Source organism: Scleropages formosus, chromosome 24 (genome assembly GCF_900964775.1).
Source record: "Scleropages formosus chromosome 24, fSclFor1.1, whole genome shotgun sequence".
In the NCBI taxonomy this organism is placed as follows: Eukaryota; Metazoa; Chordata; class Actinopteri; order Osteoglossiformes; family Osteoglossidae; genus Scleropages; species Scleropages formosus.
In genome coordinates, this window is record NC_041829.1 from 15,288,640 (window position 1) to 15,307,641 (window position 19,002).

General features: G+C 51.3%; 1 protein-coding gene across 1 annotated transcript; it reads left to right on the forward strand.

The window, feature by feature from the left end:
* Nucleotides 1-550: 550 nt before the first annotated feature.
* fam53b (family with sequence similarity 53 member B) lies at nucleotides 551-17,740 on the forward strand. The gene is made up of 5 exons (XM_029248831.1): nucleotides 551-791; nucleotides 8,108-8,340; nucleotides 9,708-9,762; nucleotides 10,572-11,299; nucleotides 14,405-17,740. The coding sequence occupies exons 2-5, from the start codon at nucleotides 8,260-8,262 to the stop codon at nucleotides 14,732-14,734; spliced, it is 1,194 nt and encodes a 397-aa protein (XP_029104664.1). The 5' UTR covers nucleotides 551-791; nucleotides 8,108-8,259; the 3' UTR covers nucleotides 14,735-17,740.
* The last annotated feature ends 1,262 nt before the right edge of the window (nucleotides 17,741-19,002 follow it).

Below are 19,002 nucleotides of genomic sequence, written 5' to 3' on the forward strand. Positions count from 1 at the left end.
ATTGTTCGCTCTGTGTGTGTGTGTTGAGGGGCTACCCCGCGATGGATTCGCGTCCCCCCAGGGTGTACCCCCCCACGCCCCCGCCTCCCAGCCTCGAGGCTCGAGCCCAATTGGCCCAATTGCTTCCGAAATGATAGGGTCCGATCTACTGCGACCCACACAAAGACAAGCTTTGAATGAAAGAGAATGATGAGTATACAGGGATACAATTAAACAAGGAACAAAAACAGTTTTTACAGTAGCATGTTTTAAGGTTGAGCGCCTACAACTTCCGTGTTAGAGCATACAGCGCACTTCAGCGCCCTGCTCCCGACTTCACTGTTTTTCTTTTGTTATTGGTTTTCCAGACCGGACCATGTCAAGTGCTTAGGGTGCACCTCTACTCTTAGTATCCTCAAATTACAAACTGCATTATCTCTATTGAAATGCAACCTATTAGTGTTGAAAAGAGCCGTATTTACTATTTTCATAAGATAAGAAAATGAGACAGATGCGCATTTTTGCCGTTATTGGAGCGGAGAGGAGTTCGTCCCCCCCCATTCCCGTGGCGAATGGTTCCGCCCGAGTGCGGATATCGCAGCGCTCTGCAGCGGAGCAGCACAGAAGGCTCTTTTTGCGCACGTGTGAGGAGTGTGTGTGGGGCCCCGTTGGCACTCACGCGCTGAGTCACACGATGGCAGACCGGGAGTGCGTGTAGCTCGTGGGAAGGCTGAAGATGGCCTGACGGCGGATGGTTCGAGAAGCGGCCCATTTGAACTGAAGCAAGGATGCGCCGCCCTGCTCCACCACCAGTGAGTCCTCGCGCGGCGCCTCTTGGCAGTCTTGCCTGCCTGGTTAACACTACTAGTCACTACTGCTAGCACTACTAGTTAACGACAACTAGTCTCTACTAGAGCTGAGCAGGCAAAAAGATGAGCGTGTCCGCTGCGGTCGAGTGAGTTACTTCAAACCGAAAGCGTGAAAGCGCCACCACCTGTCTGTTACTCGTACTTACTCGTAAAGTACTTACTCGGCTCGTGCACAGCGGGTCCGGACGCACGGACCCATCCCATGGGCCATGATTCCGAGCTCTGTATGTATATGTGGATTTTTTATATATATATATATATATATATATATATATATATATATATATAAAGTAATACACACACACACACACACACACACACACACACACAACCAGTCATGGGATACAAATACAGTTGTACCCCTTCACACATCATCAACAGTCAGTGTGTGTGTATATAATATATATACACAGTGTGTACATAATACACACAACATTAAATGCTGGCAGTGTGTACGCACTTTTTTTTTTTTTTTAAAATATTTTTGATTTATTTATTTATTTATTTAGCAGATGCTTTTCTCCAAAGCGACTTCCAATGAACTCTATGTAGTGTTATCAGCCCACACACCTTATTCACCGCGGTGACTTACACTGCTAGATACACTACTTACACTGGGTCACTCATCCATACATCAGTGGAACACACACACTCTTGTCACTCACACTATGGGTGAACCTGAACAGCATGTGTTTGGACTGCGGGAGGAAACCAGAGCGCCCGGAGGAAACCCACGCAGGCACGGGGAGAACATGCAAACTCCACACAGGCTGAGCAGGGATCGAACCCGTGTTCTCTTGCACCACCCAGGCGCTGTGAGACAGCAGCGCTACTCGCTGTGCCACCGTGCTGCCCTATTATTATATATAAATATACACACACATCATAACTAGTTCTGTGTGTATTATATAAAGAATACACACATTACCACTTATAATATATATATATATATATATATATATATATATATATATATATATATATATATATATACACACACACACACACACACACTGCCAGTGGCAGTGAATGAGTAGTAGTGTGGTACTCTTGCTGTCCGCACTTGTACGGCTGGGTCACCGCGGTCTGTAAAAATTTAGTGTCCCGTTACTGCACAGATACGGCGCTTCATCACTGAAAAACTGAGCCCCGCACAGGAGCTGGAGTCGCTGTTGGCCTGGAGGTGAACTCTGATTCAGCGTTGGGTTTTCAGAGTGTTCAGAAGATCCTTAAAGACCAGCCTCCCCCCCCGGGTTGTTGTTCCATAAGAACCACGTTTTTCCCTCTCTTTCATGGTACGGCTTGTGCAGTTGCAGCACGTGACCGCAGCTGGGCTGTAAGCGCGGTCACTTTGCCTCGGAGATGCGAGGCGGCCCAACAAAGGCGTCGCTGTGTTCGAGGCTCCCGCTCCCGGAGAGCCTCGGCTGACCTCGAGAACAAGGCAGCCGGGCCCGCGGACCTCGTTCGGCTGCTCGCTCCCTCTCCTGCGTACGTGAGGCGAAACGGGCGGCAGATAAGCGCTTGATCGCGGAGAGGTTTTTCCGCCACTTTGAGTTCCTTTCACAACCAAGCTGCTGAGTTATTTTTTGAAAAGGGGGGGATGAAACTCCAAGAGATCGAAGCGACCAGATTCCGTTTCCGATGAGGATATAGAATGTATTGTTATCGAACGTATTATTTACTACATAGTAATGTAGTAGTGCTGGTTAGAGCTGCTGCCTTTGGACCCAAAGGTTGCAGGTTTGATTCCCACCTCCAGCTGTAGTACCCTTGAGTAAGGTGCGTACCGTAAAATTACCCGGCTGTATAAATGGGTGAATAACATTCTAAGCTGCTTTGGAGAAAAGCATCAGATGCAGGATAGTGTGTGTATATAAAAATAATTTGTCTGTTTCCTGTTGCTATAGTTTCTCAACTTTGGAGTACTTTCAACCCCAGAAGTGACCGTGTCATCATTTTGTGCTGCTTCCTTGCGGTCGTGTGCCTTCTCTTTGTTTGTGCTCTTAAATTTTGTTGATTTAAATAATTAATGCCCAGCGGAACAGGAGGGTTACCGTGGTCGGTGTGTGTATGCTTCACAACGTAGAAAAGGCCTACCGTACGTTCCTCGCTTTTGGCTGAGAGTCGGCTGCGTTGCTGGAAGTTTTATAATTTGTGGAGGTAGATGGTACAGCATGGCTGGATGGTAACGGCTGTGTTTGAGAGAGGAGCCTTGCTGTCGCGGCTGTGGGCGCCGCGGCTTCTGCGGCGCACCTATGTGGGGGGACGGCGTTTCGCTGACGGACGGGTGCTCACCTGAACATGGGGGGTGGAGGGGTGCGCACCCAAAGAAGCTGAATGTCTGATTTATTACTCGGGACAGATGAGGGGGCAGGGGGTCCGATGGATAGGTGTGCGTCGGGGTGGTGGGCTGGAACTCTCGGCTTCGCGTTTGCGTTCCTCCTAAGGCCACGCGTGCGAAGCTCTCCGAACGAGCTGAGGGATATGGGGCAGCTGGGCAGCCGCTTCGCGATTTGGTTTGGCTCGGCCTGAGGCCTCCCGCCGGTCAGGGCTGGTGTACGGCTAATTGATTTACTGCGTTCTGCGGAGCACCCAAACCTGCACCGCAAGCATCCCGCTCTCCCAGAAAGCTTCTTTTAGCACGAAGCCAACGGGACCGTGTGTGTGTGTGTGTGTGTGTGTGTGTGTGTGTGTGTGTGTGTGTGTGTGTGTGTGTGTGTGAGAGAGAGAAAGAGTGTGAGTCTGTGCTTGGAAATGAACTTGTTTTTCTTCCCCTCCCTCGGAGATTTGTGTTCCAGCGGAGAGTGACACCCATCATTCTGCTGGAGGGCGTATGAGTAATTTCTGAAAGCTTTTCTGCACAAGATGAGTATGTGTTTGGGTGTGTTTCATCACTACGGAGCCTAAATATATAGCTGATGTGTACGCGTATATTTTGCCTCTGAATAACATGATTGCAATTGGAGAGAAGCATGCATTTTGCTCAAAGAAAATGAAATTGCTTCCTGGCTTTTTTTTCTTTTCCTGTGTAGTTTAAAAAGGGAAGCCTGCTGGAAAGTTCTTTATTTATCTTTTCTGTAAAATCATGTCGTCTTGTACAAGCTGAGTGACTAAGTACAGAGAAGATGGTTTGTTCTTGTGTGTTTTGGATCTTACGCAAGATTTCTGGGACCAGCTCTGGTTTACTATCCCTTATTTGTCTCTTCCAAGTATTTAAAAAAAAAAAAAAAAAAAGTTCACAACAAGAGTGTCCTAAAAGTGTACAGTGGGATACAAACTGACAGTGTGTAACGCAGAAAGCCGGAGCTCAGTGTGGCGGAACATCTTGACGTCCCTATAAAATGTTTTGCAAGGTCCCTTTGGCCGCACCTGGTACTCGTGACGAAGATGAGGTCGGTCGTGATTTCCGGCGAGTTGCTGAGGAACTGCCCACGAGCTACGCGTCCCACCATGACCGGTCCTGGGGACAACTGAAAGCCTCCTCATTCTCAGCGCAACATACTTTCACATGGTGGATGAGGGATTCCCCGTACCGCTGAGCGTGCAGCGGTCCTCGCGGCAATCCTCCCACCAGTGGGACCCCATGAAGAGCGATGGTCAGCGGAAGGCCTGTGAGAAACAGGGGTCCGTTGGGTCACCAACGGGTCAGTATGGGTACTGTTGAAACCACCAGGGGACGCAACCATCGTGGCGCCGTGGACGCTAAGCAGGACGGCCAGTATCCTGTGGTAGCTCGCGGTCATCCTCCTTTGCACCTCTTGGTCAAGGAATTGAGTCTTTGACTAAAAGTACGGTGCGACGTGTGCGAGCGACAGCCGGAATTCTTCCCTTTGTATTTTTGCTTTGAACGATGACGGGAAGGGGCAGCGGTTACAGCTGCTGCCTTCGGGTCCAGAGTTCGAGGTCAAATCCCATCTCCGCTGTAGTTCCCTGGATCAAGGTGTGTGAAGTACCCTGAATTGATACAGTAAAAATTACCCAGCTGTATACGCGGGTCGGTCAGCGTAAGTAGGTGAACGCTGGAAGCTGATGGGAGAAAATGGTCGGCTAAAGGATAAACGAAAATGCGCCGAAATCTTTTGTTCGCAAATTGGGCTTATCGGGAGCTGCTAATTAAGGCGAAACATCTGGATTTCCGCACGGCGCGAAACCGAGGCTGCGCGAGATGTCGTGATGCCCTGTCGTTTTCACTTCCCCGCGATCTGGAGCCTCGGGTACAAAAGCCTCTTTCCTTCAGTAATTTGGCGCGGACGTTGCGTTTTGGGCATTATCTCGAGAGCCTACAGCCGCTGCGGCGGAATTGCGACCGCCGGCCTGCCGCCTCAGAACGCCGTAGGAAGGAGGTCATGGCCGGCGGTGCGGTGAAGTGGCGCGGCGCGGCCCGGCTTGTCGTCCCCGATAGGCTGCGTGTGGGCCCTCGTTGGCATCTTTGGGGAGAGAGAAAGGACAGGGCCTGGGAGATAATGGGGCTCAACGGGGGGAAGGAGGCTGTCCACATTCAAAGAGTGGTCTGTAAGGACGGAGGAGTAACTTGATGACGAGCATCACCCGGTGCGTCTCGGAACTTGGCGGCCTGAGGAGCGGCTCCGTGTGGCCTTCGTGTCATCGGATAACCCAGCAGGGGGGCAGCGGCTGGTACTCGCACCTCCGGGAGGTTTCTTTCTCTCCCACTTTCTTGACCTGTGAGGCTTTGTTTTCTTCAGTTGCCTGATGGCTTTCTTTTTTTTTTTTTTTTCCCCCTCCCCAGAATACCGCAGTAGTGAAGTGGGTTTTTAATTCAAATTTTCTTCTCGTCACTCATGATGCGGGTGCAAAGGGTGTAGGTTCAAATCCCACCTCTCTCCGCAGTGCCCTCGAGCAAGGTACTTACCCTAAGTTACTCCAGTAAAGTTACCCAGCTGCATAAATGGATAAATAATTGTAAGTAGTTTAGTGTTTTGGAGAGAAGCGTCAGATAAATGTAAAATGTACGTAAATATCTGCCAGATGTTCCGGAGCGTTCCCTCCTCGTTCAGAAGAACGCCGTATAAGAGGAAATGGAACGACGCAAGATCTGGCTTCAAACTCTCCTCTTTAAAACTAGCACATGAATTTCTTGTCTGTGCACCAGATCCGCCGCCGCTGGGAATCCCAGACGAGCGCGGTAAACCGACGCCTTTGTAAACAGTTGCGGTGCGGCGGACTTGTCAGGTGTCAGGATGAGAGTTAGGAACACGCTCTTCTCGAGACGAAGGGAGCGGTGCAGGTTTACCGCAGTCGCGCCTGAGCGATGGACACGCTGCTTCCCGCCTATTTGTGCATGCCCGGGGCGCCCGGTTACAGGGCCGAGTCCCCGGTTGTCCCCCAGGGCAGATGCCTCAGCAGCTGTAATTTTTTTTTTTTTTTTTTTTTTTTTTTTTTTTTTTTTTTTTTTTAAAAATAAGCACCACCTAAATATAATGTTTTTCTCCAGTGTGCATTGCAGTGTTAAGGTTACAGTTGCAAGCTTACAATTATTTACCCATTTACACAGCTGGGTAATTTTACTGGAGCAATTTAGAGTACCCTTACCCTAGCTCAAGGGTACTACAGCCAGAGGTGGGAATCGAACCTGCGACCTTTGGGTCCGGAGGCAGCAGCTCTAACTACTACACTGTCAGCTGTCCCCATCACTAGAACACTAAAAGTGTCTGGTACCACAAACTGTCCAATGCATCAGATAAAATTTCTTCATCACTTATGCCATTAAAAAAAAAAAAAAAAGAGAAAAAAACCAGACTGCCTAAAACAACAAATAAAAGAAACTTAGCCGCTATTCAATGTCGTTCCAAACATCCCACGAGCCACATGAGTCTCCAGGTTTGTAGTTCAGTTCCTCCATGCTACTCGCCTGCATCTCCTGTAATTTACCACGGTTGAGACACGCGGACATTTACCGACGAGCATCGGTTTGGCATTTAAGGACTGAGAATATTTGTTCAGGAGATGTTTACTTTGATCCAGTTCCACCCTTCCAGGCTTCACCTCTCCAGCCCTTCGATAAGGGGGCAGCGTAGCGGCATCCGCCGCTGTGCCGATTTTCCTCCGAAACGCCGCTGAAGGTGCGGAGGTTCCAAGTCCGTGCCGCATGGGGCTTTGTGTGAGGTGCAGCGTTTGGGCAGTGAAAGGATTGCGGCGGGGGGGGGTGTAAATGCCGGTGGGTCACAAAGCACCGGCACCCCTCTCCCCCACCCAGAAGTGGGTTCTGCGGTGCCTGGCTCAGGAGGAGGAAAGGCTCCACTCCAGTTGAGCTGAGGTCACGATAGTTGCTAATGGGAATCGTATGCTGCCCTCGTTCGACTGACTTCGGGCCCCTCGGTGACCCTCCCTCCCAATTAGAAGGGGCTCCTGGGCTTTGCGGTTTGCCGCATGTGTCTTTTGGCTCCCTGCTGATGTCACCTGTGCGAGGTGTTGGCTTGACCAGCGGTTTTGCTTTTTGAAAGCCCAGCGTCGCCTGGGTCAGACCTAGAAATTTCCGTCTGCTCCCGAGCCGTCCCCGTGCTTTAAGAGGAGGCGCTCGCGACGGGCCGCGCCCTTCGGTGGCGCTCGGAGGGTCAGGCGCCACATCCCGGCTGGTGGTTTTGGAAGGCTGCGAGATCTTGCGCCCGTCTGGAGATGGCTGCTCGTTGTCATAAGCGCGAGGTCAAGGCTGCCCCAGGCCCGTCTCCAGCGGTTCCGATCCTCGACCTTGGCCGGCAGAGTACCGCACCGTGGCGCAGCCCTTCAAGGAAGCCCGCATGTTGACCAGGAAGTGTCTGACGCCTAGCAAGAAGCACGACAACATAGTCGTACCGTATGTGATGTAATGGGGCAGCTGGTAGCGTAGTGGTTAGAGCCGCTGCCACTGGACCCGAGTGGAGCAGTTTGAGTTTCACCCCCAGCTGTAGTACCTGTGAGAAAGGTACTTACCCTAAATTGCTCCAGTAAATTTTACTCAGCTCTATAAATGGGGAAATAATAAGTTGCTTTGGAGAAAAGTGTCAGGTAAATGAAGCCATGTAAAATGGTGTAAATGTATGTGATGGTGTTAAAGCCCCTCATGTGGAGGGTGACTTGCTGTATGTGTGTGGATTTTTTTTTTTTTTTTTATTATTGATAAAAATATCAACCTCACTGAGCACAAGACCACATCCCTTGATTGCAGTATGTCTGGTCCATTGACTTCTGGCCTGAGGCCTACAATACACTGCAGTGATGAATGCCCCCCCCCCCCGGTGACTGTGCTTCCTTTGTTCGCACAGGGTCCTGGGGAGGAGATCTGAGTAGCGCTCTGGGAGAACGTGTTGCCGATGGGCCCTCGGACACCAGCCCGGTCTGCCACGGCACCAGCGAACATGGCTCCCGCGGACTCTCACCTCGGCTGGAACGCGGCGGGCCTGACGCGCACGTTGCCATGGTGATCATTCACACGAAAACACTGGAAAAAAAGAAGGGTGTCGATGATGTAACGCCACGGGAATCGCGCTTGAAGCCGGTAAGACGCTGCGCCCAAGTGTTTGCTGGGGGAGGGTGGACACGGCGTTGGGGAAAACCACATGAGAAAGAACTCAAACATGGGAAGTAACAAAGTCCCAGCTTCAAAGCCACCTTCCAAGGTACGTTAGGCTAACGTGAACAGCGGTTAGCGATGCGTGTTGGTTATAAAACGGGTTCGAGGGGTTTAACGGTCTCCTGGGAGGTCTCCTGGGTCCGGTGGCACCTCTGCGCGGTTATGTAACGGCACGGGAATCTGATCCCGGGGGGGCAAGCTGGACCTACTGGTACAAATCCAGTTTGTACATCGTGTCATTTTCAAACCCTGCTTCGTGGACCCAGGAGTGACTGGATGTAATGGAACATCTCTCGTCGCTCAGGCTCACCTGACGTAAACATGGCCAGGTGAGAGAGGGGGAGAGAGAGCACATTTTTTAGAAGATTGGTCACGTACCACAGCGTACACAGCGCAGGACTCGTCTGGTGCCACTCCAACAAGTGGCCCTGCTTCTCAGTGTGGTTCCTGACTCATATTTTTGTGTTTCCATTATTTTGTCCAGCTGCATATACAGTACACACAAGTGTCAGACAGTCTCTCTCTCTCTCATGCACGCACGCGCACAGGAGCGGCGACGACGACGACCGCAGTTTAAATCCACGCGGAACGGGTTAACGCGGCACGAGGGAATTCTCTCGAGCAGAGATTTTACCGGAGTAAACATCTCACGGGCCGCAAGCGCGCCGAACCTACTTAACATTCCACGAGTAGGACGAACTGGAAAGCCCCAAGTATTGTGAGCGTCAGGAAGTTCTCATTTACCGAGACGGTCGCGAAAACAACGTGCCAGTTATATATAGCGCGCGCGCACCCCGAGAGCCACGTTCTTACTCTTGCCGCACACTCGCGGCCTAGGTAGTAATTGTTATCAGAAGGGTGGATCCAGCTCCGCGCGGTTTGCAGCACCCGACTTTCGTTCGCCACGGTCGGAGGAGGTGCCGTAAAATCGGTTGGCTAACGAAAATGGAAAATAAAACGGTCACTATTGCAGTCGAGGTCATTCTGTCAGGATCTTGTGCCTCTGTCTCCGGCATGCGTGCGGGGAGCTATGTCTGGAGGGGGTGGGGTAAAGGGGGGGAAAAAAGACAGTCATGTATATCATCCTGTGTGGTGCGTGTACGTACGCACACACACACACGAGAGCTGATCTGTGTATGGTTTACGCCCATGCCTGCAAAGAGGCAGGCCGGCACTTCCTGTTTGAGTCTGTGAAGTGCTCTGAAGCTCTTGCTCTGAGGCTGTGTGTGTGTGTTGTGTTGGGAGAACATGTGCTGCCAGGACTCTTTTGAGCACCTTTGCTTTATCTGCAGCGTGGCCCACTGACCATGAGCCAAGGAACAGCCCTCTTCTCCCGTGGAGGTCTGGGTGAGTGTACCTTCTGCCTGTGGGGAGGGGATGGTGGTGAATCTCACGTGCGCCCATCCTCTTGTTGTCCTTCTGACCAGCTTCATAATGTCAAGGGAGGTGTAGCAGACGTCACAATCGTGGTGCCAGGTGATGTCACGGGAGGGACTGGATCCCTCAGGGCAAAATCTGTGATGCACATGCAGCTGTAACTGCAGCGTGGCAGGATAGTTTTTTAATTATTTTTTTTAAATCATGTAGCTGATGCTTTGTTCCAAAGTGACTTTCAATGTTAATCTCATTACAATTACTCACCCATTTATACAGCTGGGTAATTTTACTGGAGCAATCTAGGGTAAGTACCTTGCTCAAGGGTACTACAGCTGGAGGTTGGAATCGAACCTGCACCCTTTGGATACAAAGACAGCAACTCTTACTACTTTGATTACAAGCTGTCATGCTGGAGTCGTAAACTGGCGCAGTGATGGTAAATGACTCCCGAGAAGTGCAGAGCGCGGTATTTGCATTAGCACGTCTGTTTTAGCTTCAGCGAATAAGGTCGCAGGATTGAATCCTACCTCCAGCTGCAGTTCCCTTGAGCAAGGTACTTACCCTGAATTGCTCCAGTAAAAATTACCCAGCTGTATAAGTAGATGATAAATAGGGTGGTAGGTTAACATTGTAAGTGGTTTTGGAGGAAAAGTGTCAGCTAAGTGTAGTGATGTAAATGGTTCAAAATTTGATGCAAAATGGACTGTTGCTTGTGAGGATGAGGATGTTACTTTAATATCCCACAGCAGTGCAGAGTGACGCTGTGTGTGTTTGTGCAGCCGCCCTGACGCCCTCCCTGCCTGTTACGGAGGTGGGGGTGTGGTCGGATGTGGGCCGGCGCTGTGCCATCCAGCAGGGTCCCGTGGGTTCCAGCCTCGAGAGCCTGTGGGACGCGCTCCCTGACGCTGGCACGGCGGGGGCTCTCACGAGCCTGATCCGAGACCTGAGCCTGGGGGAGGGCGCGGCCAGCCTGCAACCCCCCAGCAAGAGACAGTGCCGCTCGTTGTCCTGCTCGGACGAGCCTGGCGGCGGGCGGGTGACGTGGCGCCCTCAGGGTTCGCGGGTATGGATGACGGTGGAGAAGCGGCGCTGCCACAGCGGGGGGAGCGCGCAGCGCTGCTCGGGGGGGCCGCCGCCGGGGGGTTCCCCCGCCATGCAACGCAGCTCCAGCTTCAGCCTGCCGGCCCGTTCCAACGGCCCTCCCCTGGGCTCGGAACCGGCCTACTTCAGCTTCGCCGGCCTGTTTCCGTCGCCCTGCTCCGTACCGCCGTGTCCCCTCTGCCTCTCTCAGGAACACATCTGCCCCCCTCAGGGGACACGGGGGGCCTCCTCCGCAAGCTCCCCGGACTCCACGCCCGAGATGGGGCGACGGGTGGGTCCCGGGGGGCTTTCGCGGAGCCGTTCGCAGCCCTGCGTCCTGAACGATCGCAAGATCGGCATGAAGCGCAGGAGGCCGGAAGACATCCAGGAGCCACGGCCGTCTCTGGACCTGGCCAAGATGACCCAGGTAAGGCTGCTGGGCTCACTGCGAGTGGTCTGGTCCCATTCTCGCCCGCAGCAAAGGTTTAGGGTTCATTAGAACATGCAGCCTGGGGCACGACGACACTTCTGGCGCGGTGCCTTGGGCGCCGTTCCCCAGGCCCCCTTGCAGCTCTCAGTACAGCATTGGCTACGGCTTCTTGCCCGACCGAGCGATTCAGTGTTTCGCAATTCACTGTTTCTTCATCAAATTCTTATGCGTCATAAACACTGTGTAATAACAGGTGGTGCAACAGAAACTCGACAAGGTTGTAAGTTCACATCCCATGAGCTGAAATGCTGCGAGATCCTTCACAAGCTTATTTGGCTTGAATTGCTCCAGTTAAACTTTGACCAACTTTTTTTAAATCTCTGGCTAGATGGATTTGTAAAGAGTCACGAATATAGGAAGGGGTCACTAGGGAGGAGGTCTTGAACCCATGCGGAACTGCCTGGTACTGGGAACCTCGTCTTGGGCCTCTTCGCCTGTGTCACTCTATGCCAGAGGAAGGCCGGTTGAGTGTTTTGTAAACAGAGGTGACCTCCTTTGAGGAGGAGGGAGGGTCATGGGTCTATGCTTGCGTCATCCTGATAGAATGGAGACCCGAAGAACAAAGGGTCCCAGAGCAACTCCAGGAGCCGCTTGTAGGGGAAACAGATGGTGGCCACAGACGACGGAACCACAACAGCCTAGCAGGCGATTCTATTCTCATCTCCCCGAGGAGGTGTGGGCTTTACTCAAAAGCCCAAAGTCAACGTTCATATCCAGCTTGTCACTAGTGATAAGGAGAAGCAGGCTGGAGCCCTGAAGCCCCCTCATCTTTTCCAAAGAATGAACTCAAGTTGGCTGGAGATGATGCTTCTTGCATTTGACATCAGCATGCCAGTGGAAGAGATAAGGAGCCGATGGCTCCAGTTTTTCCTCCATCGTGCACGTGCCACGTGAAACCGTCTCCACTTGAGGTTTGGAAAAGCCATTTAACTGCGAAGCTTCTCGACTCTTCGCACCAAGCCTGGTCATCTGACAAGATGCGCTAAACGATTCCAGCCTCGATCGCAGTGCCGATAATGGAGAAATGAGCCTCGTGGGTCCTGGCAGCCGGGCGTGAAGACGTGCGCGACTCCCCGACGGCACCAAAGACGCCCCTGCCCGTGGCACGTGTACAGTGGAACTGCTGTATGCTCTCCGCCCACAGGAAGATTCCTCTCGTGTCCCATGGCTCTCGGAGCTTGATCCTCAATCGCCGTTTGTCAGTCGGTGAATGAAGTGACTATGTCCCAACACACTGGTGCTGCAGAGAACATGGGGGGGGGGGGAGATGTTCAGCAATAAAAGAATTAATAAAATTCCTTGCCTTAAGCAAAGGCAAGTTCAGATCCCTCGAGCGTTATCTGCTCCGACACATTTGTGCATGAGAAATACGGTCTGCGCCGGAGGAAACTCGAGCTGGGTACGTCTGCTTAGCAGTTCCTTAACGCCGGTAGGACCTGTCTCCTCCTGGGCTATTAATACTTCCTTACTGTCATGAGGTAAGAGATGGACAAAATACCCTGCTTGCTGTGCTGCCATTCCTTCACTAGGCCCCCCCCTCTCAGGGCACTGATGGAAGAGCTGTTCTTTTCATTGAGAGGAGCACAATGTCTGTGTAGGAGGTCTTGTCTCAACCCTCTGCTTTTTGGGGATGAGATGCCTGCGGTGACACTTTACACTGATCTCGCCAATTCTTTACTCAAAGGTTACTTGCAGGGTTAAGCCTCTTGCTGTGATTTACCCCTTTTTTTTTTTTTTTTTTTTTTTATTACAGCTGTGTGGTTTTTACTCAAAGTACCTTGAGCAAGGGTGTTAGGAGGTGGGATTCAAACCTGGTCTTTCAAGTGGAAGGTGGGAGCTCCAGCTGTAGACTGAACCTGGGTCCAGCCTGTTGAGTAAAACTGAGCACACAGACACAGGTGCGCTTGTTGCTACTACGAACTCCATGGTGACCGTGGCTGTTTCTCGTACACGCATCTTTGGAGCCCTCCCTCCACGAAAAATAGAGCCGACGCAGCCAGCTCTGCCAGGGGTTAGGGAAGCCGCTACTCCGAGCCCCGGTTCGCACCTTGCACCAAAGGTCAATGGACTGCCTTCCTCCTCTTGGGGGAGAACGAGGGTGCGAGTGCGATTCAGGGGGTATGGGGCAACAACGGAAGGCACTCTGCAATAGTCTGGTGAGCGGCCGCCAAGGAAAGGGAGAGGCGTCCAAGTCCTGTTCATTCGGATTCTTCACGAGCTGTGGCCTGTTTACCGCGGTTATAGGACAGCGCGAAGCAGAGCTGCGGTGGGAACGGGCAGAGGGTTACCATATGTTTGCCAGACTGCGCGAGAGGCCGCACCGTCGACGGGGGTAAAAGGGACCGTTGGAGCATTTGCGCTTGTGCGGTCAGGCCAGAGCAGCAGCTGTTCCTCCACATCAGCCCCGGAGCCAAGGACCGTCACGTTCCTCACTTTGCTCAGGCACAGCTGGAGAGCCCTTGGGGGGTTCTTTGACTTGTCCAGACCCAGTAGCACAGTACTGCAGTTGAAGGTCCCTGTGGAGCACCCCCCCCAACCGAGATTACAGCCCAGGCTAAGTACCAGGTGATCCCCAAACTGCTCCCCTGTGGGGAAAACACGAAAGCAGTAGATAGGCACAGACGCCTGTATTTTTTTTTTTTTTTAAAAGAACCAAAAAAAAAAAAAAAAAAAAAAAAAACTAGCATACATATCCAAGGAACGCTTTGCCAGAGCACACCGAGGTATGCGAACCTCACTGCATTTAAAACGCGGTACGGAAGAAACGGACCGCGTGCTGGAAAAAGCCACTGTGTACAACACAAACGTTACTGTTCCCATGGCAACCGCTGCAGAGCTGTGAGAACAGTTAGCATTCAGCACGAGGGCAACTTTGCATACTGACATAACTTGAGTGAATCCCCTGGGACTTTGCATTAATCCTCCACCCCCGATTTACTTTAGGTGGCATGAGTGTGTACCAAACAAATATTCTGTATTGTTGCTAAGGGGACTTTGTCAAATAGAGATTGTGCTCCTTAGTCTCTCTCTTTCCCTTTACAGAAGCTTCACAGTTTCCACAGCCTCAGCTGCCCCGGCTTCACGGAAGTTGACCATCACCTATCGGGCCCCAGTCCCTCCTGTTGCAAAGGCACTGAACTCACAAGTACCTTCGCTGCCGCCGCCGCCACCCCCCCGTTTGCCTTGGGCACAGAGCCCCAGCGCAGCAACCAAGACGATTCATCCAGCGAGGATGTGGACAGCGACTCGACAGGCAGCGAGGAGCTCAGGGTGGGCGTGACCCCCTGGTGGGATGCTTGCGGCTCGGGGATCGGGGCCGATGTCAACCAGCTGGGAGGAGAGTTGGACATTGAACAAATTGAGAGGAACTGAGCCGCCGCAGCCCACGTGGGAACAGGGAGGATGAAGGGAAATCAAGAGTTGGGCAAAGGTGGAGATGATGTGCCTCACGTTGAAGCAAGGGCAAAGTACGTGGAATTACGGACAGCGGGCAGGTGTTTCCTGCAGGTAGCTTGGACAGGCACAGTGCCTATATATTTTTCAAAGTTTAGTCTTTTTGTTTTTCTGGGATGCAGTACAAGAGGGAGAAGTAAAAAGGGTACCCGTTCCACGGTCCAGCAGGGAACAGAGTGACCTCCGTGTCGCTGTGGGGGAGCTGGGACCGGCCGACCTTTGTACTGCGGTTTCGCAGTAGGCCGAGAAGGAGACGCGGAGTCCCAGCGATCGCTCCAGCAGCCCGGCTCTCGGGGGGGGGGGGGAAAGCGAAAGGTGGATGTGTGCAGAACTCTGTTACGAACGGGAGTTTGGGGAACTTTGCATTCTCCAGCGAGGAGGGTGGTGCGTCAGGAGCTGGAGGCGGTACCTTGAGCACAGGGAAGACATTCTCTCTCCAGGTGGACAGTTCATGTTAAGAGACTTTCCTTTTACAGTTTTGACTACAAAATGTAAAGAGTACAGATATTTCTATATAAACACACTGAACTGTAAATCTTGTCGTCCGTACAATTATTACTGTCCGTTACTTTGCTTTTGTAAAATTGGTCTGCTGTTTCATCAAATTCACATACGCAGTTCAACAGCACAAAGCTAAGTCCAGCTGCTTAAGCAGGACATTGTGGAGAAATGTCACACTGACTAGTTATCCATTAGCAGTCACTTTCAGAACGTTAAAGGCCGATCACTACTGAGATGAGGAACGGCGAGGTGGAACTGCGGTAAGGTGAGACAGGGTTTCATCTGTTGTTCTGCATTGAGCTGTGGATGAAAAGGGGCTGTGTTCTGCGGGTGGGGTACTTGTGCCAAAATGGGTCTTTCAGAAGGATCGGCATGGTCCAGATACTTGTCTACAGGGAACCTCAGTCCAAAGGGCAACAAGGAATCCTTGGGGGGGGGATAGGCAGGCAGGCAGGCTACACTAATCTGGAGGTCTATAAATATTTTGCACATCTTGGGTTGCTTGACCCTCAGGAAGGCACTTGCTGCCCCCCTGACAAATACCACCTTCCCCTCTGGTATCCTCCTTCAAATCATTTCATCGTAAGGGCAACACAAATTATCACGATTTTTAACTCCGGCAACTGTCCCGTCTCCATAAGGGACGCTGGTCTTTGATCTTCTTTCATTTGTCATTGATCTTCAATCCCAGCTCCAAGGTGTGTGGGTACGAGCCCCAGGCCGGTCCTTTTGCTTCCCCTCAGCTCCCACTGCTGAGCCTCTTTCCTGCAGGACCTTCATGCAGCTGCTTTTCAGTTGAAGAAATGTCCCTCAAGCTCTTGCTCTGAAATAGTTTGAGCCCAGGCTGTTCCCAGGGAAACCAACCACGCTGCACACTCATAGAGAGAGTCCTGGGGGGGCAGGGGCTGCAACCACTGCTAATGAAGCTACAGTATCCAGCTGTGTTCCCAAAAAAGGAGAAAAAAAAAAAAAAAACCCTGAAAGGACACACTACACCATAGCTGCAATCCTAGAGGGATCAAGGTGGACCACCTGGTCCTCACCATTCTTCATCAGGAAGGAACACGGACTGTTAACCTTGGGCACGTGTTGTTCGTGAGGGTTAAACATGGAAAGAAGTAACTCCATCCTGTACATCTTAGCCTTTAGAGATCCCTGGAGATCATCTCATCACGCTCATCTCTACCCGAGGATGATGTCACGCAGCCTCAGCCTTGCATCTGGTAAGGAGATCTCTCTCGGGGCTCCCGCTGTGTAACATGCGGTTTATCAGCGCAGGTTCTCTACCTTTCAGGCGTCCCTGGAGCGCAAGTCTAGCTTTCACTGCAGGGATGGCACTTCCATTTGAAGAAAGGAACCAAAAGTATTCATCCCAGAAGCGCTGAGGTGATCAACAGACTTTGCTCCGGCGCAAGAAGCAGGGCTGAGAGGCAGGCATGGAGGCTGGGATTGGGCGAGTGGGTTCCCAGCAGCTGTTGAAATGCTTAATGGTGCGCTCCCACGCTTTGGAAGAGCAACAGCGCCTGGAGCAGTAGCTAGAACCATAGGCAGAAGACCGAAAGGAAACGGGATGAAGAGGGAAGCCAAACTCTGAGCGGATGACACAGAGGCCTGCTCTTGGACTGTGAACCCAATTATGAAGGCATGGCTCCATTAGGGTTCCTTGTTTCTTGATCGCCTGACCAGCTGACTTTGATCCCCGGCAGGAAGGCAGGTCCTTCAGGTACCGGAGAGGGAGGTGGAGAGAAGAGCTGCTGGGTAGTTAGAAGCTACAGGATGCCAAAAAGGGTGGGTGCCAAAACTACCAAGAAGGCCTGAACTGTACCCAACAGTTCCTACCTGTCTCTCAAATTCTTTAATAAATCCCCATGACATTGGTCTACGGGAACAGTCCAGCCAAGAGACCAGAATCACTCTCCCAAAGCCTCCAGTGGGTCTAGACCTGCTGTGATGAACTCATCTGGGAACTTTGCATAGTAGATGAGCTTGAAACAGAACGTACAAAAGCTTAATATAGCACACGGGTTTTTACCATGATCCAGTAATATGCTAGTACAGAACTCACCATAGAGGAAGTTTATTTAAAAAAGAAAGAAAGCAAAACTGCATTTTAGTGGAAGTGATGGCCAGAGATTTTGTGAGAACCCAGAGTTTAGAAAGCAGTATTTTAGAACTAGACTCCCTATTTTAGCTTTTGACCAAGCCCGAGGACGATCGCCTCCGTAGAACACCACGATCCCTCAGTCGGCCCGGACTTCGGACCCGTTCACACTCAATTTCCTTCGCTCCAGCAATTCCGCAGTGCACCAGAGCATCCCCACTGAGCTGTTAACGTGACACACTCAGCTCTGTGCTTTCCACCATGCCCGGAGAAACGGTGAACTGGAAAGGGGGAGGAAGAAAGAAAGAGAAAAAAAAAAAAAAAAAAAAAAAAAAAAAAAAAAAACAGCGCACGCATAAGTTCCTGCCAAGGGCGAAACCACATTTCCGTGAAAAGAAGTTCTGAGCAGAACAACGTCAAGGTTTCACATTCGGCAGCATGCAAGCAAGTGAGAAAACAAGCAGGGTGGTGTGAGAGGACGTGGGTTTGATCCCTGTTCAGTCTGTGTGGAGTTTGTATGTTTTCCCCGTGTTTATGTGGGTTTCCTCCAGGTGCTCTGGTTTCCTTCCACACTCCAAAGACATGCTGTTCAAGTTTCCCTGTAGTGTGTGTGTGTGACAGAGTGTGTTCTACTGATGTATGGATGAGTGACCAGTGTAAGTAGTGTATCTAGCAGTGTAAGTCACCACGGTGAATAAGGTGTGTGGGCTGATATCACTGCATAAAGATCGTTGGAAGTTGCTTTGGAGAAAAGTGTCTGCTAAACAAATAAATGTAAATGTAAGCAACAAAGAGACTGGTGTGTCCTTTCAGGTACTAAGCCCTGCCTTTACTGACCATTAGACCAAACACATCAAGGGGAAAATCATTTTCCATGATTATTTGCCTATAGATTCAAGTCTCTTCTCTCACATTTCCTCTCCATGTTTACCACTCCCGTGACAAATGGGAGAAGGTGATCAGGTGAAAGAAAATATAGTGCTTCCCCCTCACACAGTCCACTCAGGTTTACTCCATTATCCTCTAACCTGCAGGAATCACAGATTGTGACTAACGTGTGTCCTCAACACTGCTGGAATGAAAAATAAAGTAAATAACATTTTTTTCATGGGATTGCAGGGGGGGCTTATTTGAAGCCATATGGATGGAGCCGAATCTTTACAACCCCGACCTGCCTATTGACATGAGGTCATCAGTCTGTGCTGGAAGGGAAATTGGACCGCGTCTAGAACGCGTCCGCGTCCTGCTCAGGCTGTCGTTTCGGGAAAACCGCCGGAAGCTGCAAGCCAGTTATAGCACTGCTGTGGTGGATTTTGACCGCCGAGTGACCTCTGGGATCTAGAGGAGAATACTGTCGTGGCTGTACCCATGGCAGATGTTGTACAACAGGCTTGGCCTCATGCTGTGAAATAATGCTGTAATAACCCTATCAGGTTATTCCTCGGGGTGGGAGTAGATGTTTCCAAAGGCGCAATTATTTTCAAGCTTGCCGGGTCATGATTCCACGGGAAGGACTGTCTCAACGTCCTTTTACCTTCGGAATGTGTTGCTTTGTGCATCGACAAGCTGCGGCCACGGATTTTGT

Bases quoted from the DNA above. Each gene is read 5' to 3' on its own strand.
- fam53b (XM_029248831.1), top strand. From the start codon at position 8,260: ATGGTGATCATTCACACGAAAACACTGGAAAAAAAGAAGGGTGTCGAT. The intron at 8,341-9,707 runs GTAAGACGCTGC...CTTTATCTGCAG, and splicing joins GGGAATCGCGCTTGAAGCCG to CGTGGCCCACTGACCATGAG. The intron at 9,763-10,571 runs GTGAGTGTACCT...GTGTTTGTGCAG, and splicing joins CTTCTCCCGTGGAGGTCTGG to CCGCCCTGACGCCCTCCCTG.